Source organism: Lepidochelys kempii, chromosome 6, assembly GCF_965140265.1.
Source record: "Lepidochelys kempii isolate rLepKem1 chromosome 6, rLepKem1.hap2, whole genome shotgun sequence".
Classification (NCBI taxonomy): Eukaryota; Metazoa; Chordata; order Testudines; family Cheloniidae; genus Lepidochelys; species Lepidochelys kempii.
The window spans coordinates 69820582-69848104 of NC_133261.1; the positions used below are offsets into that span (position 1 = coordinate 69820582).

Genomic DNA, 27523 nt, shown 5'->3' on the forward strand with positions numbered 1-27523 from the left:
CTGTTAGTGTGCTGCAAGCTGAGATGTAAATTTACCTCATACTAGCCTGCTCGCTAGCTGTCAGTATGGACCCTGCTGTTGCATGCTAAAATTTCCCTAGTGTGCTTTAATTCACCTCTTCTTTTTCAGGGACTTCCTGTAAACCTCCCACCTCTCCCCCGCCATTACAGGGGTGTGTGTTTCCCATGTCTCCTTCCCCTATACCAGGCTGTTCTATTCCAGGTTCTTTGATATATAAACAGTTACAGAGGTGGTTGAAGCTCCTGGGTGTGGTAACCAGATGCAGGGGACTCTGTGTATTCTCTGTTTCCCCACTCTGGTTTTCAGATTTTCATTAAAATCAATAGTATTCTGCCCACTGTTGCCTGGAAAGTTTCCTGAAAAATTGGAATAGATTGGATGTGGTGGTCAAAAATTATCATGTTATATCCAACAAACAGAAATGCTGCCAAGTTGAGTGTAGAACCTCACTTCACTGGGCCAACCAGTCCACAGCTGCAATCCTCTATCTGTGTACTATGAGGTCTTCACTGCCAAAGGTCACATGGAGCTGTGGAGAAATCTTCCAGATTAGTTGATTTTTTTCTTTTTTTTCCCCCCTTGAGAGAAACACAGATTACTTAAGAGGCTTGTCCAAGAGCTTATCATTTGTGGCTGTGTTGGATCAATGTATTTTCCCAAAAAGCTTAGCCATCAGCATTCCTTAACTGAAAAGGCTGGGAGAACATGTGTTCCCCTGCTTGGACAATTGACAGATAAAGTAATACAAATAAATAGTAGTACTAGTAAGGACAGTACGTGGTAGAGTATAAAAACATCAATCTCTTTGGAGTTCCAAGGGTTCATGATAAATGACTCAGTCTCTGACTTTTATCTCCAACAGAATTGACTCCTCCAATGTGTAAAATGGTTATGAATGTAAGAAATTTTATTCTGATTACATGGTCCCAGCTCTGAACCATTAGAAGTTGTTACATTTTCATTGGCTGATTGGCCCTTTTTCGATGACGCAACCATGCATCTTTGGACTCCTGGTGTTTACATCATGTTTTGATAACACTTAACCCTTCTCTTATGCTGCATGTTTTCGAAGAGCTCTACAAATATTAGTTATTGTAATACTGTTTATTTTAGGAACTGGTAAAATTGGCCTATGCTTCAAATGTTGGAAAGTGCATGCTCAGTGTAAACAAACAAAGAAGTGGTTTCTTTATAGTAAGCTTCCATGGGAGATACGTTAGTTCAATTTTTATCATACAGTTTTTATTCTATCCTCTTCTAGCTTAGTTTAGGTTTGTAGATAACAATACACAGAATCATAGCTTCCTGGCCAGTAAGATTTATTGTTTTTTGGGCTGTCGATTAATTGCAATTAACTCATGTGATTAACTCAAAAAAATGAATCTTGATTAATCGCACTGTTAAACAATAGAATACCAATTGAAATTTATTAAATATTTTTGGATGTTCTTCTACATTTTCAAATATATTGATTTCTCTTACAACACACAATACAAAGTGTAAGTGCTCACTTTATATTATCTTTATTACAAATATTTGCACTGTAAAAATGATAAACAAAAGAAATAGTATTTTTCGGTTCACAAATACTGTAGTGCAATCTCTTTATCGTGAAAGTGCAATTTACAAACGCAGATTTTTTTTGTTACATAATTGCACTCAAAAACAAAACAATGTAAAACTTTAGAGCCTAAAAGTTCACTCAGTCCTACTTCTTGTTCAGCCAATCACTAAGACAAACAAGTTTGTTTACATTGATGAGAGGTGTTCCTGCCTGCTTCTTATTTCCAGTGTCACTGAAAGTGAGAACAGGCTTTTGTATGTCACTTTTCTAGCCGGCATTGCAAGATATTTACATGTCAGATACGCTAAACATTCGTATGTCCCTTCATGCTTGGGCCACCATTCCAGAGGACATACTTCGATGCTGATGATGCTCATTAAAAAAATAATGCATTAATTAAATTTGTGGCTGAACTCCTTGGGGGAGAATTGTATGCTGCCTCCTCTGTTTTACCCACATTCTATCATATATTTCATGTTATAGTAGTCTCAGATGATGACCCAGCACATGTTTGTTTTAAGAACACTTTCACAGCAGATTTGATAAAATGCAAAGAGGTACCAATGTGAGATTTCTAAAAATAGCTACAGCACTTGATCCAAGGTTTAAGGATCTGAAGTAAAATCTGAAAGGGATGAAGTGTGGCGCATGCTTTCAGAAGTCTTAAAAGAGCAACACTCTGATGCGGAAACTACAGAACCCGAACCACCAAAAAAGAAAATCAACCTTCTGCTGGTGGCATCTGACTCAGACGATGAAAATCAACATATCAGTCTGCTTTGGATTTTTATCAAGCAGAATTTGTCTTCAGCATGGACACATGTCCTCTGGAATGGTGGTTGAAGCATGAAGGGACATATGAATCTCTAACGCATCTGGCATGTAAATATCTTGCGATGCTGGCTACAAGCCTGTTCTCACTTTCAAGTGACATTGTAAACAAGAATCGGGCAGCATTATTTCCTGCAAATTGTAACCAAACTTGTTTGTCTGAGTGATTGGCTGAAGCAGGACTGAGTGGACTTGTAGGCTCTAAAGTTTTACATAATTTTATTTTTGAATGCAGTTATTTTTTGTACATAATTCTACATTTGTAAGTTCAGCTTTCATGATAAAGAGATTGCACTACAGTACTTGTATTAGGTGAATTGAAAAATACTATTTCTTGTTTACAGTGCAAATATTTGTAATAAAAAATAGGGCTGTCAATTAACTGCTGTTTAACGCCTGTGATTAACGCACTGCACAATTAATGCGTTAATTTTTTTTTAATGCGTGTTAATCGCAGACCTGTGGGCGGGAGGGCAGCATGAGCTGTTCCAAAAAACCTGGCTGGTCAGGCACAGTAACACAAGCCTCCACCAGAGGGCGGGAAGAAGAGGCTACAGAAAGTAAGGTAGTTCTCATGCCCTGGTTTTTAAAGTCTAAAAACAGGATGACCAGGGGCTTGCCAGAGCGGGCCACCCACCTTTGCAGATCTCATCCGAACTGCCCTCCCCATGCCACCTGCATCTGGGGCTGAACCCTCCCCCCGTGTCACCCAGATTGGGACTGACCACCATCCCAAGCTCAGGGGCATCATCCCAAACTTTATGCCTCCTCGGGCTGGGGCTGACCCCTCCCCCTCCCCCTCCCCCTCCCCCTCCCCCTCCCCCCCCCAGCCTGAGCCGTGTGCCGTCCAGAGCCTCGTGCCACCCAGAGGTGGGGCTGCCCCCCTGCCTGAGCCCCATGCCCTCCCCCCCCCCCTCCCGTGCTGCCCAGGGCTGGGACTGAGCTCAGGGGCTGACCCCCCTGCCCGAGCCCTCTGCTGTCCGCAGCTGGGGCTGACTCCGCCTCCCCACTCTACACTTCCCAAGACTGGGGCTCAGTCTCTTCCCCTCCCCCCCCCGAGTCAAGTGCTGCCCACAGCTGAGGCTGATCCCCCTTTCCCCCTCCAGCTCCGCGCCTCCACCGGCTGAGGCTGATCATCTCCCCCACCCATCCCCAGCTCTGCACCTCTCAAGGGTCAGCTCTGAAGCCAGCACTGCCCACCAGCAGCAAATTTCTCCCCTTTCCTGCTGGCAGGCATTGCTGGCTTCAGCTGATTCCCAGGCAGTAGCCACCTCTGCTCTGCTCTGCGTCTTGCAGGTGGGACAAATGCCCAGTTTTGGCAAAGAAGTACGGACTGGCAGGACAGAGCTGAAAAAGGGGACTGTCCTGACCAAAACAGGAAGTATCTACACCCTAGCCAGCCCGTGCCCTATTGTTCCCGGCCGACCCCTCGTTCTCGGGACCAACCCCCATGCATCATGCTGCTCGCTCTGGGGGTACCCCATAGAGAACATGGCCTGGCGAGCTCAGTCACCCTGCACCAGCCTCTCCTCCCCTGCAGTATGATGAGTCCCTGATGTAAAATCCACCCTCCCTTGCAAACAAGGGCTCACTCAGCTGAAGGGAGCCCACCTAGCTCAGTAAAAGGAGGTGAGCCTGGTGAGCCCAGTACCAGAAACCACCGTTCCAGAAGCAGCAGCAAATCACCTTCGTCACCCTCCTCCTGCACAAGTCACTGCTTACTTCCCCGCTCCCCCCGTCCTCCCCCTACACTGAATGCTTGTTTGTCTGAGTGATTGGCTGAACAAGAAGTAGGACTCAGTGGACTCGTAGGCTCTAAAGTTTTACGTTTTATTGTTAAGTGCAGTTATTTTTTACATAATTCTACAGTTGTAAGCTCAACTTTCACAATAAAGAGATTGCACTACAGTACTTCAATGAGGTGAATTGAAGTTTTTTTGCAGTACAAATGTTTGTGATAAAAATAAATATAAAGTGATCACTGTATACTTTGTATTCTGTGTTGTAATTGAAATCAATATATTTGAAAATGTAGAAAATATCAAAAATATTTAAATAAATGGTATTCTATTGTTTAATTGCGATTAATTTTTTAATTGCTTGACAGCCCACATTTTTGTTCTGTTTTGTCCTTTAGGTGATTTTGGGGATCAATAAGTAATCATGTTAGTCTGTTTGATTTGGAAGTAACTCTTGGTTGTCAGTAAATCCAGATTCAGTTTTGTGTGTGTGTGTTTTTTGTATTTGAGCAAGCAGTTGACTCTGTGTCAAGCAGAACTCAGAACCTAAATTCTTTAGAACAGCAGTTTGCAACCTTGGGGAAGGGGTACATAAAAGTTTCTAAGAGATTGTAGCAAGCCTTCTCACTTGCTCAAAATTGGTCTGGCCACCACTCTGTCGTGAACAAGGGGAGAGGCCGAGCTAAATTTGAGTGAGTGGCATTGGTGCTTGGGGTCACAACACTATCTATCACTTTTTGATGCTGAAATTGAGAAATACTGCCCTGAAAACTTTTTGGATATTAAGGTGTGTGCTTTTAAATCCTAGCCTGTGCACAGTTAGACAGCAGGATCAAAGGACTAATTTATTTAAAGTAGAATCCTCTGTATTGGAATCAGTGTATTAATGGCCCCAGTTCAATCTAGATTACAGGGGAAGGTCCCGCTTTGTAAGGGGAAGAGAGGGACTCCAAGGTTGTTTTGTTTTTTTTTAAAGGTTGGGGGGGCATGATTCTAAAAAGGGTTTGAGAACTCCTGCTTTAGAAGGATTCCTTCTGTGTTTTTTTGGAACATTCTGTTGCTGAATTCTATTTCAAACTGGAAATTGTGTGGCGGCTTCAAGTGTATATTGTGCTTTCTTGTGGTTTTTTGTCCTTTAAATTAATGCTGTTGATTTGATACTAAATTCAATGTATTTAGTATTGTCCTCAAACTGTGAAAGTGCTACAGACTCTTGTAGTGACAACATTAACTGTAATGCAGAAGTTGCCAAAAAGGGAAGCTGGAGGTTTTGGCAGCTGAATAGGAGACAGTTGGAGCTTTTTGCACCTGGGAATCTGTGGGTTGTGATCTGGGTTTTTGGCACCCATGAGCTTGAGGAAAGAAGACACAAGATTGCATTAACTATGTTTTGTTCTCATTTGGAAGGTTTTCTTCACAACCGTTAAGGTTTGTAATTCAGGGTTAAAATATAATACTAAAATCAGGACCACTATGATGATGATATAATAAAGATGTATATCCTACCTTTTGGAATGACTAATGCAGTTCTGGTTACAAAAGGTGGATGGAAATCTTGAGTTGTTATGCAAAGAGGTTATGCACATTGCATTTTTGTACAAATTCATGTATCCCAAGTTAAATTTATTATGCAGTCTAAATAGTGTGTTAGAGGAAAGTTGTTGTTCGTTGCATAGTCATATGTTGCATTGCATTTGGCTCATTCACTTACAAGATTTAGCAGGTCTTATTATAGTTCAATAGAATTTTAATACTGAAGAGTGTTATTGCTAGGGCCCTACCAAATTCACAGTCCATTTTGCTCAGTGGGCGTCTAATTTGAGAAGAAATTAATGGAGCGCTGTCCCTTTTATGACATTATGACAAGTTCTCTCTGCCCAGCCCTGACCTGTTTAATCCTTGTCTACATTATGGAGCTTTTTTTTTTTTTTAATATTAAAAGTCCATTGTTTGTAACACTGGTTAGCAACATTGGAGCCTTAGTACAAATGACTCTCTGGCTCTGTCATCCATTTTCAGCATAAAGAAAAGGAGTACTTGTGGCACCGTAGAGACTAACCAATTTATTTGAGCATAAGTTTTCGTGAGCTACAGCTCACTTCATCGGATGCATAAAGTGGAAAATACAGTGAGGAGATTTATATACACACAGACCATGAAAAAATGGGTGTTTATCATACACATTGTAAGGAGAGTGATCACTTAAGATGAGCTATTACTAGCAGGAGAGTGGGGAGGGGGGAGAAACTTCAAAAGGTTTTCCCCTCCCCACTCTCCTGCTGGTAATAGCTCATCTTAAGTGATCACTCTCCTTACAATGTATATGATAAACACCCATTTTTTCATGGTGTATATAAATCTCCTCACTGTATTTTCCACTTTATGCATCCGATGAAGTGAGCTGTAGCTCACGAAAGCTTATGCTCAAATAAATTGGTTAGTCTCTAAGGTGCCACAAGTACTCCTTTTCTTTTTGCAAATACAGACTAACACAGCTGCTACTCTGAAACCTGTCATTTTTCAGCATAGCTTCAGTATGACCTTTTCTAATAGGGGGGTAAAAAATTTACTGGTATTACTTTAAGGGTGTAATAATACAAGATTAAATCATTGTGTGGGGATACTTCCTAATTTTCCTGTGTAGGTGAAGCATTAGACTTGTTTAGAGTAGGTTTAACTGACAGTGCTGAAAGCAAAAACTCCATGCTAGGGTCTCAAGGTTGCTTGTACAAGTACAGTTGAAACCATGTTAGAAGTGGTAGAAAATTTTTGTAAAAGGTTCCTAATGTAGACAAGGCTACTGGGGCTGTTTGAAAAGATCAGTTGAATCAGGGAGATTGTGTGCATTTTTAAAAGTTTATTACACAATTACCTACCAAGAAAACCAGTCTCACAAATTGGGAAAGGATGAAATTATGGGTGTGGGTGGAAAAAACTTCCCATTGTATGATTTGAGGGTATATGTCTCCACAATTTTTTCAGAGTTGTGCAAATTCTTACTCCTGAGGGCATGTTGAGCCAAAAAATGAAACATTCTACGCACAATATTTTAAAATTTTGCAAGTTTTATTTGTCAATAAATAAATGCAGAGGCTCCAGCATGCCAGTGGGGAGCACATGCCACATGACTGTATGAAGGTGGGAGATCACATTGCAGCCTCCACACCCCCGAGACACGGACTCAGTGGTGAGGCTGCACTCAACTCCGACACAGCACAAGGCCTGGGCCTACCCCAGAAACACCCTGGGACCCTGCCCCTCTGCACTAGGTACACCAGGTGTGGGGCAGGCAGGATCCAACTGTGGAAGGGCTCAGGGTGGGAGGATTCTGTGTGGGACAGTCTGGATGCAGGCAGCTCAGTGGGGGGTGGGGTGGTGGTGGTCCTAGGTGTGGGAGGATCTGGATGCACAGAGGCTTGTTGGGGGGTTCCAGATGCAGGGGCAATGGGACTCTGCAGAGGCTTCCAGGTGCAAGTGGTTGGGGCTCAGCAGAGGGAGCTGGTTGTGGGGGTCTCTGCAGGGGGGTCCGGGAGCTGGGGGCATGGGGCTTGGTGGGGTAGGGGTCTGGGTGCAGCTACTTGGGAGTTGGTGGTATGAGGATCTGAGTGTAGGGGTGCAGGGGGGGTGGGGCTCTGGAGAAAGGGGGTCTGGGTGCAGGGGGGCTCCAGGTGCAGGGGTTGAGGTTCAGTGGGGTGGGATTCGGGTATGGAGGGCTAGGGGGGTTCTGGGTGTACGGAGTGAGGCTTGGTGGGCATGTCTGGGAGGTCTGAATGCATGGGGGTTGGGTGGATGGGTGAGCAGCTCCCCTGCACAATGACCCCTCCCCTTGCAGCTGAGGAGTGATGGGGCCGGAAGCAGGGGAGGATGCTGAGCTTTTCTGCAGCAGGGGGAGTTTCTGGGGGTGGATCTGACACAGGCCCAGGTACTCCTTACAGGGGAAGAGGAAGTCCCATCTTCTCCTGCCTCCAGCCCAGCCAGGACTAGCAGCTGATTCCGGCTCAGGGTAGAAGCCACTGGCTGGGGTATCCCTGCAGTGATTTACCTCTTCATGGATTACTCCAGGTGCCTGAAACAATGTACCTGTACAGCTAGGGAGTGGTGCATGACTGCTCTTGCAGCTTCCCTTTGCTTCCCTGTAAGAAAATCATTTTTTCTGCAGGGAAGCAAAGAAATCTCTGGGGGACATGAATTCTGCCCACGTGCAGTGGTGCAGAATTTCCCCGGGAGTAAAATTCTAAGCTGTAATGAACAGGGAAGGGGTTTAAAAAATTCCATCTTTTTTTCTGTAACCTTTGAAAAAATTCTCTTGCCAAACCATAGTAGCAGCAAATGTGGGAACTGGCCCTCACTTGCCCATTCATCTGAATGAGGCATTAACTTCAAAGCCTAATTGGGAACATTACCATTGTTCTATTAAGGACAAAGAAACAAAAAATCAAAACTTCAGACAAATACTAAGTTAAATGTGCACAACAACAACGTGTTAAAACAATCCTAAAATATATATAGGAGTGGCAAATTTAGACTAGGAAATAGGTTGTGCTTAAAAAATGTAAACATAATTTTGCACCTCAGGTAGACACAGGGGTTGTGTACAAAGGAAAGTAATACTGGTATAAGCTAAGGTGTGAATTTAAACCACAGAACTATATTGGTATAACTCCCCATGTTGACACAGTTATTCTGATTATAAGAGGGCCTTTTTGTTTTAGCTTATAGCTGATCTTTGGAAGAGTTTAAACTAAACAAAAAAATGTGATTCTTATTCTGAAATAAGTGTGCCCACTGCGGGAGTTAAGCTGGTATAGCTATACTATAATTGTGTAGACAAGCCCATAATTTATGAACTTTAAAAACATATTAGCTCATCATGGTTGATCAGATGGGAAACCATTGATTTCATTGGGAATTGGACTGGGCTCCAAGATACCACATTTATATCACTGTATAAAAATCTAAGATAGATAAGATCACCAAAAGTCAATAAATTCATAAATTAAACTGGCTGCCTTGTTCATGCTTAGAATTTTTTCATACTTGTATTTTTCTGGCTAACTGTGCAGTTTAATTTGTACTGTTAAATCATAATTTTATATACACAAACACACCATCAGGCATAATATACATGATGTCCAACAGTGTAGAACCGTAACTTCTTAATTTTAATTTTAGATTCTTTAATTTCCCCAATTCTTTTGTGTGCGACTTTTAATTGTGCAACTTTAAAGTTACATTTAAATGCAATTTGTTTGCATCTAATGGTGATTTATAGCCATTTCAAACTCCCAGTATATTCTGATTGCTAACAGAATATAACTTTTGTTTTCGGCTCTTGGCTCCCTTAAAATGGTTTCTGTCCATTAAATATCATTTTAGAGGTAGACTTAGGTTAGTTCCAGGTAGAGCTGGCTAAAATCCATTTGTAAAAAAAAAATAGGGATTTTTTTTTTAATCAAACTTCTGTTAATTGGAAGTTTTCTAAATTTAGTTTTTCTACATCAGAATGGCCTAGCTCAAGTCTGTTAGATTAGGAATGCTTTTGGGGCCCATGCATTAATTAATGACACCTGATGTGCTGCTATTTGTTTCTCTAGCCTCAGGTTAAATGGAATCCACCTCTGGGAGCTGGATGATTGGTACTGACAGAGACTCATCATAGCAGCTCCACCACATCTGGAGATTGCAATGAGTGGGGGAGGGGAGCAGCCAGACATCCTCAGTGTGGGAATCTTGGTCAAAGAAAGATGGAAAGTGGTGAGTATGTCTTGCTTTCATTTCTTCAATTAAAAAAAAAAAAAAAGATCTTTGAGGTGGTTTTTGCTTAGTACCAAAATGTATATTTATCTGCCCGTACCAAATTCCTCATAAGTCTGATGCCCTTCCCTTTTATTGGACTTCTTCACTAATGCTTGCACTGCACTATCACAAAGCCCCAGCCTCTAATGGAAAATACACTAAAGTACCTGATCTCATTTTAAAATGAAGTTCAGTTTTGCATGGATTTAAGAGGTTTTCCCTGGTTATTAGGATCTGAAAAAGCTTGTTTAAACCCAACTGCAAAAACCATTTATGACCAAAGGGCCAGATTCTGATCTCAGTAAAAAAGGTTTAAATCCTGAGTGAACTCCGGTTACCTCTGTTGTTTTAATGGCGTTTAACTGTTACTGAACACAGAAAGTGGTAATAAATTCATAGTTACTTTAAAATCCATCATGGAAAAATATTTCCGACAGTCTGTGTCCAGTCCACACTGATTAGGAAAAGTACCTTAAATCTCAGTTAGGCTGATTCTGGTTTTATAACCAAGTTCTGTCTAACACAGATTGTTAACCCAGTATATGTAAATGGGGCCTAAGATACAGCCTTTGGAAAACAAATACATTTAACATTGTAAAGAAGCATTGTTAAGAAAGAGAGCAATTTAATGTATAGGATGTATCTAGCAGTAGTTTTAAATCGGAGCACATTCTATAAAAGAGTGTGGCCTGCCTCAATTCCCCCGTTGGTGAGGCAACAATGAGGTCACTTCAACTGTCTGGTCAAAGAGAAGACAAACACTGTACTTTACAGCAGTATATCTCCCTTTAATAAAACCTTCCGGAAGGAGTACTTGTATGGTGGTTTTATAGGCTCTTATTTTAAAGCGCAGACAAAACTTAATAGTCCCAAAACAAAAGTATCTGGGTTCTAGCAGCAGCTCCTTCTGCTGTAAGGCATCAGGCTTCTTTACTCCCTAGAGCAGTGGTTTTCAAACTTTATTTCTGGGGACCCAGTTGAAGAAAATATTTGATGCCCGCAACCCAGCAGAGCTGAGGATGAGGGGTTTGGGGTGTGGGAGGGGTTCAGGGCTGGGGCGAGGGTTGGGGTGCAGGGGTGAGGGCTGTGGTGTGGGTCTGGGAATGAGGGGTTCAGGGTATGGGAGGGGGCTCTGGGCTGGGGCAGGGGGTTCGGGGGTGGGGGTGTAGGCTCTGGGGTGGCACCAGGGATGAGGAGTTTGGGGTGCAGGAAGGGATTCCAGGTTTGGGAGGATGCAGGGCTGGGGCAGAGGATTGGGGTGCGGGGTTGGGGCGTGGACTTATATCTGGCGGCTCCCAGTCAGCGGTGCAGCTGGGGTGCAGAGGCATGCTTCCCGTCTGTCCTGGGACTGCGCCGTGCCCCAGAAGCGGCCAGGAGCAGGTCCAGCTTGTAGGTGGAGGCATGCAAGTGGCTTTGCATGACTCTCACCTGCAGGCAAACCCACCCCCGCCCCCCCCATCCCCAGTTCCCATTGGCCGGCCAATGATTTTTTTGGGGGGGGCAGGGGAGGAAGTGTCCCCAGTTCAATGCTCAGGGCGAGGGCAGCGCGCGGAGCCCCTTGGCCCCCACTGCAGGCCACTTCCAGGGTGCAGCGTGGTGTCGAAACAGGAAGGCACGAGCCTTCCTTAGCTGGGCAGCACCGCCAATGGGACTTTTAATATCCCGGTCTGTGGTGCTGACCAGAGTGACCCAGCGCCTGACATGTCGTGACCCAGTACTGGGTTGCCGCTCAAAGTTTGAAAAATGCTGTCCTGGAGAGTTTTTGCAGTATTACCCCTGCTTGTTTAGGGTCTTTCATAGGCCACCCTGCCTGGAGAGTTTTGTAATCAGCTCACTGTTCCTGCTTTAAGAGCACAGTTTCTGCCTGGCTTAATCTCCCTAGGAGCTCCTCTTCTCCAGAGCTTCCTTTCTCCAGAGGAGCCTTGTCTTTAGCTCAGGTCTCCCAAGCCTTTTATTAGGCCCAGGAGCTCGTTACTTAACTGCCTTCGAGCCACTTAGTTAATCCCCAGGTGGATCCTTTCCTTCAGCCTGCCACAGGTAGGCTGGGCATCTGACCCACCCCTTAAAGGCCAGTCCTGTGACACAGATATAATTATGAGATAGGGACTGCCTAAAGCTCTAAAGTTTCTTGTGGGCGGCAACTCCCTGTAGCTGCTAATGTTCATGTTTTGGGGTAGGAAATTCAGCTAATTTATTCTTTGCACTCAGGATTTCCCTGCAAAATGTGCCAGTGAAAAGGGCAGTGAGGGCAAATTTCAGAATTACCAAACTCCTTGTGATGTAGAATCCTTCACTTGACTACTAGGAACTGACTTTTTTTTGCTGTGCGAATGCAGTTTTTAATTTTTAAAAATTGTACTTCCATGAGGTGGAGGGAAGCCTGTTTTTTACATTTATAGTTGCAATATAAATGCTGTTCCTGATTTTTTGGGGGGGGAGGCCAGGGGAGGAAGTGTCCCCAGTTCAATGCTTTTCTTTCCCTTGGGAAAATCCCAGAATTTGTTGCCTGAAATAATTCATTGTGTGTCTCTAAACATGTAGAAAATGATACATCTGGGAGTTAGGTAAAAATCTGCAGTAGAAGTACATTTTATCAGAATTTTTGATGACTGTATTTTGCTCTTTTTAATCACATAGAGTAGTCACAAACATATGTGTAATCCAGCAGCAAAAACCTATGTTAATTCAGAGTTCAGGTTGCTTGTTAGTGTGTTGTCCACTTGCAAAAAGTTGAGTTGAGCAAACCCCGAATTTCTAAAAGCCAGGGCATGGCCAATCTTACCGCTGCATATCCTGGTTTTCAGACATTTTAATTCTGCTCAACTCAGCTTTCTGCAAGAGGATGACACCACCAAACAAACTTAACTCTGCATTAGTGTGGTTCTTTTCTGGTTCAAACATTTAGGAAATTAATGGCAAAGATATATTGTTGGTAGGAGTTAGTAATCTTATACGTATCGTGTCCTGCAATTTGCATAGTGAGCCGGCCAACCCCCTCTTCCTTCCCCCTCTCCCATCCCTCCCCCTAATCAGCTGGGCCACACCAGCCCTGTTTCGGCATATCTTTCCAGCCATGCCCCTTCCATTTCTCTTCATTCCCCCCTCCAACCTGGCCCCTTTCCCACTACTGTACCCACCCCCACCCCCTGCCTTAAGCTGGAAATGCATCTTCCTGAAGTCTTTACTCCCTGATATACAAGTTGTTTCTGTTGCAGTTATTCCCCCATCCCACTCACAATAACCCAACTCACACAGAGAGTCTGTTACAGCCTGTTACAGTGGAATGGTATTCCTGGTTGTGTTTCAGAATGGTTGGAAGGTGGAGTTTGTGTCAGAGCCAGCAAGAGAAATCGGACATGGTTTCTGTTCCAAAATACTGACAGTTTTATCTTTGACAGAAAGTTCCTCTGACACCTATCCAATAGATAGACTACATATGTGAAAAACAGCAAGGTGTCAGAGCTTATAATTTTTCTGTGACACACTACACATTTTTTGGTCAACCATGAACACTCCAAGTTCCCGATTTAATGTTCTTCCAACACTTATTAATGACTTTCACATTGACACTGTACAATCAGTTATGCAGACATTCAGCCATATCACAGTAAACAATAGCATTTCCTAAATACAAATCTGTGATGTGGTCCCAGTCTGCACTCATACACCGTGTGAGGTGTACAGCCAGATCATATCTGCCTAAGGGAATCACAGCAACATCTGGTAGATCACAATGTCTTAAGTCACTGGTTATGTGCTGCAGAGTGGGCAAAACATGATGCCAACACGAGCCACCTCTTTCTGCCCAAAGCAGGCCGTAGTCCATAATCTCCATGTTTTAGTGTACTCCTTGCTGTTCTGCAAACTTCTGCAATCTCGTGATCCAAGAATCATCCAGAATCCACATGTTGGCAACCTTGTCAGCACACACATTTCTTTTCCCTCAGAGAACAAGGGACCTGCACTGTCAGTTCCAAATCTACGTGTTATATGTCTTTGGAAACATCACATTAATCTGCCCTTTGATCAGGAAGTAGCCACTTGCCCTCCCCTTCTCCTCCCTCCAGGGCGAGTAAAATAATATTCTCAAACAACCAATTCAAATTCTGCCTACCAGCTGCCGTAATTTCCTGTCCCCTTTGTAGCTGCAACACCTCTTCTTGTCTCTCTCTCTCCCCCCAAGTCATCTATTTTCGGCTCTTGCCCATCCAATACAACAAAAATGTTGGTTAGATCACCTGCTGACTGTTGTGCTGTGTTCACAGTAAATCTCCCCATAAAATGAAAACAAGTTGTATTTTATCAGTGACAACTTGTAGCAAGCAACCATTCATTAAATCTTTATTGCATAGGTGTACAAAGGCTCGAACTAGAAACATCAATGGCAGGGATCAGTGGCACAGTGGCATTGGTACATTCTCTTGAACTACCCAGGCAAGCATAAAAGGGTGGAATCCTTCAAGAGTGCACATCTACATGAGGAAAGAAGTGAATGTGTTCTTAGTTTGGGTCCCCAAAGATTTAATGGGTACAATATACTACATTTGGTAAAACCCAATGGATTGAGACCAGTACTTCATCCCATCAGTAGTTAGATCTGTACCAAAAAACCTCCACCTAGAAACTTTTTGAAAAATGGTTATTTTTTTTAGGCTTATCTCCTCAACCCCTGGCTCAAGTGACCCCAACTTTGGTTTACTAATCCTACTCTGCACCCTCCACAGGCACACCACATTTCAAAGGAATCCGACTAAACATATCAATTTTAGAGGACTTAGAAAGGTCGACCTTTAAACAGAAGTTGTGATACAACCTTAACTAGAATGGTGCTGCTGCGCCATCATAATTATAAGGAATTTCAGAAGGTCACCAGATTTTAAAAAACTTGTTTAAATTCCATTTGCTTTGTTTTTAATCAATGAAGGCAAGGGAGAATATTTCTAAGTGTGACTATATTTTAAAAAGTGGCTATAAAATGATATCAGTGTTGTCTCAATCACATCTTATCTAATTGCCTGCTTTGAAAATGCAATATGAGATGTGAAGGTCAAGCTGGTTCTTGTGAAGGTCAAGCTGGTTCTTCTTTGCGTGATTGGACATGTGCAGCCCACGCGCAGTCACTGGAAATTTTCCTCTCAGTGATACCTGTAGGGGAGGCTTGAGCACACTCTGCTGTTTCACACTGTTGATATTGGTATAAAGGGTCCAGCCAACCCTGAGACTCCTCAGTTCCTTCTTCACACCCATGACAGTCACTGGAACTGGAACTCTTTTGGCTTTAGCAAGTATTCTTAGTGGACTGTGTTCTCTTGTATTTTACTGTCAGTAGGGTTGTTAAGGTTTTTAGTATTTAGTTAGGTTTTTACTCCGAGGATTTCGGTCAGTTCCCAGTGCCAAGGGATGCCTTGGTCACTGGGCTTCAAGCCCCGTGTTTTCTGCAGTAAGGCTGTGCCCATGAGCGTCTTGCACTCCAGTTGCTTGAAGTGCCTTGGGGAAGCTCATATTAGGAAGTCCTGCCAAATTTGCAGGGACTTTAAGCCTCGCATGAAGAAAGATCATGAAGCCAGGCTAAAGTTTCTACTCATGGAGATGGCTTTGAAGTTTCTACTCATGGAGATGACTTTGAGACTTCCATCTGAGCCAGCTTAGTCAGACTTGGCACCAAGTGGCTTGGTGTTGGTAAGGAGTGTGCCTCCTATTGTGCCTGAGTCCCAAGACAATTCACCATCCCCAATACCTAAAAAGAGGCGTAAGAAGCAGACTGTTGAAAGGGGGAGATACCCAGCATCAAAGTCTGCTAGGCATGAGGATACAGTTTTCTTCTCTGCTTTGGTACCACAGGAGATGGCACCACTGACTCTGCAGTTTTTGTCAAATCTGGAACCAGAAGGAGCATCTTCCACATCCATGGCGCAGCACCTATCTCAGTACCAACCACACTGGAGGCATTGGTGGCTGCCAGACACTTCCTGATTCTGTCATTGCTAGTAGTAGTACAAGGGTTGATGCTATTGGTGCTGGTGAACACAGGAGAACCCGCAGGTTTCCTACAGTGCTCAGTACCGTGCCAGTTTCATGTACCTTTGATGGCTTGCCCTTTGGTACTGTCAAAGAGAAAACCCGAGATGCTCACTTCTCTGTGGGCCTCTCCACCTTGGCACCCATTGCTGGCACAATCTGAAACAGCGCCTCCATAGTCAGTGGAAGGAGAGTTGTCATCTTCCAAATCTGAGGTTGGGTCCTACATTACTTGTCCTCAGAGAGCTCTTGCGATACCTTCTCCAGATGTTTCCACCCTTCCATGGATCCAGTCACAGGAGTAACATTGAGTGGTTGGCCAGGAGGTCACTGGGGGACTAAGCCTGTCCACTGGTCTTTGTGGAATCTGTGGGGCTTTGATAATAATCCAGGCACTCCTATTGAGTGACATTGGAAAGTCATGCGGCACCAACCCACAGGGCAGCACCCGTTCCTGATTCCGGTAATGAACTCTGTACTGGACATCAAGAGCTGGCTCAACAGGACCCGGCAGATCAAAAAATGGAGGAAAAGCATCTGCAGCCATTGCTGGCCGCGTTGTTGTCCTCCCCTGACTAGGCAGTCTCAGGACGGGGCATGTTGCCTCACCCAGATGGCTATAAAGCACACCAAGAATTGTTAAAGAAGGTTTACTTAAGTCTGGGCATACAGGTGAGGAAGAACAAGAATCCTCACACTGTCTGATCAGTATTTTAGCCACTGCAGGTCCTTGCAGAGTGGCCCTGCCTCTCAATGAGGCCATGATGGAACCAGTTTAAGGGGCTGTGGCAGTCCCCTGCATCCCTTCCTCCCTGCTTCAAAAAGGGCTGAATGCAAGTATTTTGTACCTGCTCAAGTTTGAATTCCTTTATACACACCCCCTCCACCCCCCCCGGTTCCCTACTAGAATCTGGTGCCAATGAGTGGGAAAGGCAAGCAGCATCAGGGCACAACTCCAAAATCAAAAGATACACCCCCTCTGCCAAAAAAAAAAAGACACGATTGGTAGGAAAGTTTATTTTACTGGGGAGGTTGTATCTCAGGACTGCAAACCAGCATGCATTTTTGGATAGGTATGACTTTAATGTATGGGACTCTATGCTAAAATGTAAAGACATGCTCCAGAAAATGGTAGGCAGGAGTTCTTCTCAGTAGTAGATGAGGGAAAATCAATGGCAAGGGCCTGGCTGCAAGCCGCTCTGGATGCGGCTGGCTCAGCTGCCATGTCCATGGGTTCGGCAGTTGACAAGCATAGGAGTTCCTGGTTGCAGTTCTCTGGGCTCCCACAGGAGGTTCAACAGACTGCAGGACCTGCCCTGCAGATGCGTTTTTTTCTGCCTTCTAATCTGCGGTAACCTCAGGGACAGAGATGATAGGGGGAGTGTACAAACATTCTACACTGTACGATTCTGGGGGGACTGCATGGTCATCTGCGCTGCTGAGTGCTGCTGAGTTCGCCATGCTGACCAAACAGGAAATTAAATTCAAAAGTTCCCAGGGCTTTTCCTGTGTACCTGGCTAGTGCATCGGAGTTCAAAGCGCTGTCCAGAGCGGTCACAATGGAACACTCTGGGATAGCTCCTGGAGGCCAATACCATCGATTTGCATCCACACTATCCCAAATTCGACCCAGCAAGGTTGATTTTAGCACTACTCCCCTCGTCGGGGAGGAGTGCACAAGTCAATTAAAGAGCCCGTTAGGTCAACGGAACAGGGTTGGTTGTGTGGACACATTCATTTTAAAATCGACCTAACTGCAGCTAAATTCGACCTAACCCCATAGTGTAGACCAGGCCTAAGGGGGGGCGGGGGTGTCACAATTTTTTTGGAAGTCCAAAGGGTGTTGCCAGCATAAAAAGGTTGAGAAACACTGGGTTAAAGGACTCAGGGGCAACTCTAAAGCCCCTTGGGTTGTACGCTCCAGCCCCTTCCAGGAAGCACTTCAGCCTCAGCAACCCCTCCAGTAGTCTGCTTTAGCTTTCCAACAGGAGCGGCAGAGAAAGGAGAGTAGAGGTGTTAGGCATAGATCACCTTCTCCTTATACCTCTGCATCAATGCCTGCCCCCTGAGACATCCAGCGGGTTCTAAGCAAGCATTTTGATGGGATGCTTGAGCATGCAGTACCAGTTCCCAGGATTTCAAACTCCTTTTTCCTTTGCTTGCAAACAGCCTTTCCCATTTTTTCAGTGGTTGGTCCAGTATTTCTGTGATCCATTGGATGTTGAGCACTGTAGAAGTGGAATACACTCTCTTCAGTTTATTTCTGCCCCACCTTTCCACCTTCCCTCCCTCCCGATCCCTCTTCCGAGATCCCCTTTCACGAAGAACTTCTGGTCCAGGAGCTTCAGTCTCTCGTTTACATCGAAGTCATAGAGGAGGTTCCTCAGAATTTAAGAAGGAAGTGTTTCTACTTTCATTTTTTCCTAATCCCAAAAGCCAAGGGAGGTCTCAGGTCTATTTTTTAGATCCATGTTAGCTCAACAACTGTCTCAAAAAGATAACAGTTCACATGGTCACCCTGGCATCCATTATTCCCTCTCAGTATCCTGGAGACTGGTTTGGCATCTTCAGTTCGAGACATCATCTTGGTGTTGATATACCAAGAGCACAGAAAGTTCCTCATATTTGTAGTGAAGCACTCACATTACCAATTCATAGTGCTTCTGTTTGGCCTGTCTGCAGCTTCTCAGGTGTTCACAAAATGCATGGCCATGGTAGCAGCATTCCTTGGCAGACTAGGAATGCAGGTCTGTCCTTACCAAGATGATTGACTAGTCAGGGGCTGGTCCAAAGCTCAGGTTATATCCAGCATTCAACTCATTTAATCAGCCTTCAAGGCCTTAGGCCTGCTGATCAATGCAGATAACTGTATCCTTTGCCCAGAATAGATAATAGAGTTTATAGGGTCTGTGTTGGACTCAATACAGGCCAGAGCGTTTCTCCCAGAATTGATATTTCAATCTGTTTGATTGTTTGAGACTGGATGAATCTTGAGATCTGTCACAACAGCCTGAAACTGTAAAAGACTCCTAGGACACGTGGCCTCATGCACATATGTAGTACAACATGTGAGGCTGCACCTCAGACTCTTCCAAACTTGGCTGGCCCCAGTGTACTTGCCAAGCTGTCTTCATCTAGACAGTGTGCTCCCGGTACCTTCATGGGTTCTAATTTTGCTGAACTGGTGGTTGTATCCTCTCAATGTTTGTTCGGGCATGCCTCCTTTAACCGTTGATGATTCTGGTCTTAGATGCGTCGGCTCTAGGGTGGGGAGCTCACCTGGGGCTCCTCTGAGCTCAAGGTCTTTGGTCCTCGAGGAAGCTCGCTCTTCGTATCAACGTCAGAGAGCTCATGGTGATTCGTCTTCCCTGTCAGGCTTTCCTTCCTCATATCAGGGGGAGAAACCTGTTTTGTTCTTACAGACCACACTACATCAGCGTTTTACATCAACAGGCAGGGAGGAGCTTGCTTGTCCCTCCTTTGTCTGGAAGCAGTTCACCTTTGGGAATTTTGTATAGCCCATTCATTCAACCTTGATGTTTCTCACCTTCCAGGGGTGCAGAATGTGCTAGCAGACCACATGAGCAGGTCATTTTCCAGTTACCACAAGTGGTCTCTTTGCCTGGATGTAGCCAGGTGCATTTTTCCAACAGTGGGGGACTCCCCAAATAGACCTATTTACGAACAAGTACAAAAGAAAATGTCACCAGCCTTCTGCTACTCTGGGCAGAAAAGCTTTACTACGCTTTTCCCCCAATCCCGCTTCTGTGCAGGGCACTGCTAAAGATCCAGCAGGTCTACACCCAGGTTATTTTAATAGCCCCAGTGTGGCCCCACCAACACTGGTTCTCTACTCTACTGATCCAATCTCACTCCCGTTACACCCTGATTTGATCTCTCAGAACCACGGTTGGCTGCTCCACTCTAACCTGCAATCCAAGTAATTTAACGGCATGGGAAGGCTATGGTTAAATTCCAGAGTGCAGGCTTGCTTGGAGCAATTTCATCAGGTCTCACTAAGTAGCAGAAAGCCCTCCATCAGGGCTACTTTCCTGTCAGAATGGAAGAGATTCTTTGTCTAGGCTTGTCAAATTGGAGTCTTGCTGATGCATTCGGACATCCAACATATACTTGACTGTCTGCTGCACCTGAAACAGCAAGACTGAGCAGTTTCTTTTATCAGGGTTCACCTGGCAGCCATATCAGCTTTCCAACTTCACATGGATAACTGTTTTTTGTTTTTTCTAAATACATGACAATTAGATTGATTAAAGGCCTGGAAATATTATACCCTCAATTAAAGGGAGCCCATTCGCCCTTGGGACTTAAACTTGATTTTGTCTAAATTTGTGGGACTACCATTTGAGCCTTCAGCAATGTGCTCCTTACTGCACCTTTTGTACAAGGTAGTTTTCCTAATTGCTATCATTTCTGCCAGAAGGGTCTCTGAACAGGGTCATCTGGTCCACCGTACACAGGCTTTTTTTAAAGATAAAGTGTACTTACGCCCTCATTGATATTTTCTCACTAAGATAGTTTCAGATTTTCATATCAATCAATTTACTTACCTGAATTTTGCTTAAAACCACATTCAAATAGGGATGAGCAATGTCTATACACATTAGATGTTAGACAAGCACTGGCGTTCTACGTAGACAGGATTAAACCATTTCAGCGGTCCACCCAACTGTTCGCGGCTGTAGCAGACAGAATGAAAAGTCTTCCTATCTCTTCACAGAGAATTTCATCTTGGATAACTTCTTGTATCCATGCTTGTTATGATCTGGAAAGTGTTTCACCACCAGGTAAGCTGACTGGGCACTCCACAAGATCCACAAGCATTTTCAACGGCCTTCCTAGGGCAGATCCCTATCCTGGACATTTGCAAAGCAGCAACCTCATAATTAGTGCGCACTATCACACAGTACTCTAGAGATTATGCCAAATTTGTTTGAGCTATACTACAGTCTGTGTGTACATGAATTCTGATTCCTCCACCTATTTAACTGCTTGGAATTTTCACCAGGAGTGGAATGCACATGTGCAATCACTTGAAGAAAAAATGGTTACTAATCTTTCATAACTGTTGTTCTTTGAGATGTGTTGCACATGTCCATTCCACGACCTGCCGCCCTGCTTCTCTATATAGGAGTTTCTGGAAAGAAGGAACTGAGAGGGCTTGGAATTGGCTAGGCCCTTTATATCTGTGTCAACACAGGGCACTCGAGCCACCCCAGCAGGAAAAATTTCTGGGGACTGTGCACAGGGTGCGCACACAGCAAGAGTGGAATGATCATGTGCAACACATCTTGAAGAATAACAGTTACAAAAGGTTAGTAACCATTTAATTTGATCTTCCTCATGCATAATTACTTCCATCCCAGAAGTCCTCTGTCCATAAGTGCCTCCCAGTGGTCTAACATCCCAAACCCCTCTTTTAGCACCATTGCCTGAGCCATCTGTTGATCATCCTAATCTTGTTTTGCCTTCGCTCTCCTCGTCTGGGGACAGGAAGAATCTCACTGAAGATCACCCGCGCCTGCATTTCTTTAAGCATCTTCCCCAGCCTGGCATAGTCTCCCTTGATGCGTTCCAGTGAGAATCTAGCTGTATCATTTGTTCCCATGTGAAGGACAATCAGTGGACCCTTTCCAGCTCCCATTAGGAATCTCTTCAGCCTCAGGTCAACATCCCATATCTTAGCTCTTGGCAGACAGCACACCCATAGACTCATAGATATTAAGGTCAGAAGGGACCATTATGATCATCTAGTCTGACCTCCTGCACAATGCAGGCCACCAAATCTCACCCACCCACTCCTACAATAAACCTCTCACCTATGTCTGAGCTATTGAAGTCCTCAAATCATGGTTTAAAGACTTCAAGGTGCAGAGACTCCTCCAGCAAGTGACCCATGCCCCATGCTGCAGAGGAAGGCGAAACCCCCCCAGGGCCTCTTCCAATCTGCCCTGGAGGAAAATTCCTTCCCGACCCCAAATATGGTGATCAACTGAACCCTGAGCATGTGGGCAAGATTCTCCAGCCAGATACCTAGGAAAGAATTCTCTGTAGTAACTCAGATTCCCACCCCATCTAACATTCCATCACAGGCCATTGGGCCTATTTACCATGAATAGTTAAAGATCAGTTAATTGCCAGAATCATGTTATTCCCATCGTACCATCTCCTTCATAAACTTATCGAGTTTAATCTTGAAGCCAGATAGGTCTTTTGCCCCTCTGTTCTCCGGATCAGCTCTGGTGACAGGCCTGTTGGTTCTTCTTAGTAGGGAGTCCCCAGTCACATAGACCTGCCTCTTCCTGGTGTTGGTGCGATTCTTCAGTCTTTCCTCTTCTGTTCTTTCTGGCTGCAAGTCCTCTTGTCTTTAGTTCTCACTTGCAATTTTCTGCAGTTTTCGATCATCCTGGGCCTCCGAACTTTGGCTATCTCCATTGACTCTTCCCCTCTTCTTGTAGGACTAGCTGCTCTTCTCTTCTTCCTTGCCCTTCTACCTTCGGTTACTGCTTGCTGTGCCCCTTCTTCATTTTCCATCTCAGCAAACCAGTTGCTCAGCTCTATTTCTACTTCACTAGTTGGTCTTTTCCTCTGCCTGGTTCTCATAGTCACATGCTTCCATTGGCCACTTTCCTTATTCAGCAGTCTGTCCTCACAGTTTTCCAGTCTAGCTTGCAACGGCGAGTCTTGAGTTTTTCCTTCTGCCTCCTCTTGCCTTCCCTCCATCATCTGCTTGAATCTTCTTCTTTTAGTTGGGGATTGGTCCTACTTTGAGCAGGGGGTTGGACTAGATGACCTCCTGAGGTCCCTTCCAACCCTAACCTTCTATGATTCTATGAACTCAGCTGTAGTCCTTGGACCTTCTCTTCCATCAGCTCTATCAGGAGGCACTTCTTACAAACAAACCACTTTTCAGGTACCTGCTCCAAGATAATGTACATGCTGCAGCTTCCATTTCCAGTCATCTTCACTGTCTCCTGTTCCTTGGGTCGCTACCACTGCTGCCTCTGTAGCTGTTATAACCTTTGCACCTAAGCTCCCTGACAAGGGGGGAAGAAAAAAACACGCACCACACACAATCCAAAAACTAAACACCACATACTCCCTCCCGCAAACTTCCCTTACAAACTCCCACTCAGACTCCCCTGTTTCCAGCTCTGTTTGCTGGCTCCTGTGCTGCTGGCTGGCTGCTTGGCTGCCTTTGTAGCCCAACAGGAAGCCCTGCACCCGAATCAGGGCTTTGCTGTGATCAAAGACTCTGCTTCTCTCACACCACCCCCCTCCAGTTCTGCAAACTAAAAAACCCCCCAAAAAAACCCAGCAAGCAAACAACCAAACTCTCACTCTCAAAAACCCACTCACTGCCCCTAAGGAACAGGGGCTTGCCTCACTTCTCTAACCCATCTCCCTCAAACTCCCCGGTTTCCAGCTCTGTTTGCTGGTTCCTGTGGTCACTGCTTCTGTTGCTGCCCCAACCCTGAGACCAAATCCCTGCCTCCTCACCTAGTTCCTACTCCTTGTCCCTGGTTCCTGCTGTTTCATCTTGCTTCCTATTCTTGCTACCACACCTTGTCCTTGCTGCTGTTACGACACCTTGTTCCTGGTTTCTCACCCTGACCCCTGTTGCTGGCTCCATCTTTGACTCTGTGTGATTTCTGACTCCAACTTTTTGGTTACTCCTGGAGTGTCTTTCAACTCTGACCCTGGTTCTGACCCTGAGTGTGGCTTTGGACTCTGGCTTGACACTTGACATAGTTTTGAACTCTGACTCTGTGTGACTTCCAATTGAGACCCCAACTCCATCCTGGCTCCAACCAGGCTCAGACTGATAGGTCAGACCACCCCTTTACAGGCCCTGACAGTCAGTGTACAGTAAAACTGTAAGAATATTTCATTACGGCACAAGTGCCCCTTCACAACATTTGTCAGTACCAGATGGCATAATTAAATTTCCATAGATGGATCTTGTTGCCTTTAGACCTTGCATTTCAGGCTGTGAATTGAACATGGGTTTCACCTTTTCCCGTAGGATATTGAAGAGCCCATCCATTGAACTGGTCTGTTTATAGGTTTTGATGGCGTGAAAACCACGTAGTGGAAGAATTCTCTTGTAGGCTATTGTAGACTATTATTTACTAATAGCAAGATGGTCTACTATCAAGTTTTGGATGCCCCACTATTCTTGCTGCTAGGATTCTGGTAGGAGCCAAGAAACGGAAGGAAACCAAATGGTAGTTGAGTAATATTGGAAAGATCTTATAAGAAGTGAAGTTTCCCCTGAAGCAAATAATAGTCCTGCTTTGAGATATTGTGCTTAAGCTATGAATATTGGTGGAATAATTTAAGCAGATGCTTATAATATAATGCTAATCATTACAGTCCTCATGCAATTCTCATTAGTTAATGGAAAGATCCATGTGACTGAGGGATAACTGTCCCATTTCAAAGGAGAAGCTTTAGAGCAAATAAACATTTATAACTTCCCATCAGAGATTTGTGTCTAATCACTGGCAAGTAAAGAGTTAATCCTGATAGTACAAGTTTAGTAAATGCTACTTTAAATGCAGGTATTGATCTAACCCAGGGATCTCAAACTCAAATCACCACGAGGGCCACATGAGGACTAGTACATTGGCCCGAGGGCTGCATCACTGACACCTTTTCATATAGAGATACAAAAGCTGCCCCCCAGGCCCTGCCCCCACTCCACCCCTTCCATGAGGCCCCGCCTCTTCCCACCCCTTCCCTGACCCTATTCCAACCCCTTCCCCAAATCCCCACCCCTGCCATGCCTCTTCTCCGCCTCCTCCCCTGAGCACATGGCTTCTCGCTCCTCCCCCCTTCCTCCTGGAAAGCGCTAAGCAAAAGTTGCTATCTGGAGGTAAGCAGAGGAGCAGGGACATGGCGCGCTGGAAGGGGGTTGGGGGGGCGGCAGCTGAGGGGAGCTTGGCGGCCGCAGGAAATAACTCCGGGGGGGTGGGGAGCTTGGTGGGAGAGTTTGTTTGAGACCCCTGATCTAACCTATGGAGGTGCTGCCATTTAAATGTAATAAGAACAAATAAAACTGGGTTCTTAATTCTTTTAAATTAGCTCACTGTTATAGACATTATGTAAATAGACAGTATAATGAAACTTAATTGCTTGCATGGAGGCCTTGAAAAGTTTGCCAAGCAGTACTACTAGAAGCCAATATGAAAGATGAGGAGAAGTTGTCCTTTGGAATCCAGGGGGTAGTGCCCTACAGAGAAGCCCAGGCTTCTTGGCTTCTGAGAAATCTCTTGGCTTCTGAGCAGCGGGGAACAGTTGTACATCATTAAATAGTTCGTGAATTGCACAGAATTAAGACCTGTTCTCCCATGTCTGCTGCCTCTTTGCTTCTGGTGACATTTGCTCCAACCATGGCCCTCTATCCATCCCCAATGTTTTCACTTCCCTGAGACTTCTCTGTCACCTCCTCTGTTTTTCTGGATACTGCTCCTCTAACCTCACTCCAGTTACCTTTCTCCCATTTTCCTCTGGAAAAGTGCCTGTGTGGTCTTTAAAATATCACTACCATCCATGACCTCTTCAGCTCTCATACCCTCTATCTCCTGGCACAGGAACTTAGATTCCCCTTTAAAATGTGTGTATCTTAACATAGTTTTAAATTTAATCTTATCTCAAATAACTCTTCATTTTATGGTTTTGTGTGGTTTTGGGGATAATTGCAACCTTCTTGTAATGTTTTCTCCCCTTAAATTACTGATCTGTATTCTCCACCGCAACTCCAGTTTAACATGGATTTTACCCAGGAATTATTTGTTTCTGGTGGCTTGCTTGATGTGTTCTGCCCTGTGCAAACATCAGTGGAATCAAGATTCCCTGCCTCAAAGAGCTTCCCGTCTAAGAGAAGTAGTGCAGTGAGGCTGAGTTAATAGTGCTGTGAGAACCATGACTCTTTATTTTTTTGACTCTTGTGCAATTAAATTCTCGGTTGTCTTAGGGCTTGTCTTCACTATGGAGGTAAATTAATCTAATCTTGCATTCAGGTAACAGCTGCCACCACCAGGGTTTGCACTTGGAAATTTTACCTCTTGTCATCCCTCAGTCGGGTCTTTTATTCAAAGGACACTGTCCTTACAAGTGGGGAGCTCGCTGATAAATATGGCAGATGTTCATCAAAGGCCACTGCAGGAAAACCCAGTCTCCACAGCTGCACCCCAGACTTGATTAACAATACCTTACTTCTTTCATTTCAAGTAAACCCAGGGATGAAATAATTTAGAGTCCCTTCCTGACACCTTCAGACAGTTCCCGGAACAACCTATCTCCCGCCAGCCCGCCTCAACTTTTCCTTCCAGCCATCCTCACCCAGTGGCTGGAATTCAAACAAACATTGCATGGTGGCTCCTAGCAACTGAAAGGGTCTTTACAGAGTCTTAAGATGTTACATCACTGTCTCAGGTCCAGTCACAGGTTTTACTTCCATTATACCACCATACATAAAATAATATTAACTGAACACATTTCCTAACATTCTCCACGCAGCCATCATATTTCAGTTGTGTAAGGAGGAGGCTGGTAGAGTGGGGTTTTCATGTCATTTGGCTGAATGTGGAGAGGGTTGTTGAGGCTGATTTTAATTGATAAAGAAAATGTACATATTGTGTGCCACAGTTTTGGGGGTAACTGCACAGTCTGACCCCTCCTTGATCTGCTTGAGGGATGCTCCTTTAGGTCTCAGGCCTCTAGCCATCTCCTCTCTATTGGGTGCAACTCACATCCCTCTCCTTCCAGACAAGGAGTTCAGGCTTTCAGTCCCCCTGAACATCACTTTATCTCAGCAGGTGTGACCTTAGCTCAGCATCTGCCATTTTGCATGCTCTCAAGGGCCATGACCATGTTGTACCGGTGACTAAACAGTTTTCACAAAGCACAGCACATTTATTTTTCTTTGGTTCTGCCTCTGCAGAGTGGCTGGACTAAATGACCTCTCGAGGTCCCTTCCAGCTCTACATTTCTATGTTTCTATGGAAAGCATTACCGCAAAAATGTAATAAAACAAAACAAAAAAAAGGTCTACATGCACACTAAGGCTTACCAGGTGTCCCGCATTTTCCACATGGGGACTCTGTTAGGTTCCAAACTCTTATAGCAGGGTTTGCCCTCCTGGCTACTATCTTCTGTCAGTTGTTGGGTCAAAATGAGGGGTGCTCAGCCAGTCTAGGCTGGCTCTTTATACCTTAAGCTCTTCCTTTGTCTCCCTTGCTTCTTGAATCCAGTATGTACCAACGGTACTTCTTTGAAATTTTTTACTTGTCCCACAGTCAGCAGTAATTAACCTCCATTGATTTTAGTGCCTGGAGCAAGCTTTGTAACTCTCCCCCATGTAGCCAGCCTACAGTCCCTGGCTCACAAATATACAGATAACATTCATAAAGTTGATGTGATAGTTTTAAAGATATTGCTTTTTTCATAATATCTCTTAAACTGTGCATCATTTTTATAACTTTATTTGTTACATCTCCTATGTTTAGTATTTATGAAAACTTCAAACTTA

At 44.6% G+C, this 27523-nt stretch overlaps 1 protein-coding gene across 3 annotated transcripts in view; it reads left to right on the forward strand.

The window, feature by feature from the left end:
• Positions 1-27523, forward strand: part of TTBK2 (tau tubulin kinase 2) — a 210364-nt gene that overhangs the window by 31611 nt on the left and 151230 nt on the right. For 2 of the 3 annotated variants that reach the window (XM_073348604.1, XM_073348603.1), the window contains exon 2: positions 9750-9909. In XM_073348604.1, coding sequence (XP_073204705.1) covers positions 9841-9909 — 69 coding nt within the window. In that variant the 5' untranslated portion in view covers positions 9750-9840. Of the gene's footprint in view, positions 1-7245; positions 7425-9749; positions 9910-27523 lie in introns of all 3 variants that reach the window. The other variant, XM_073348602.1, reaches the window with a different exon arrangement.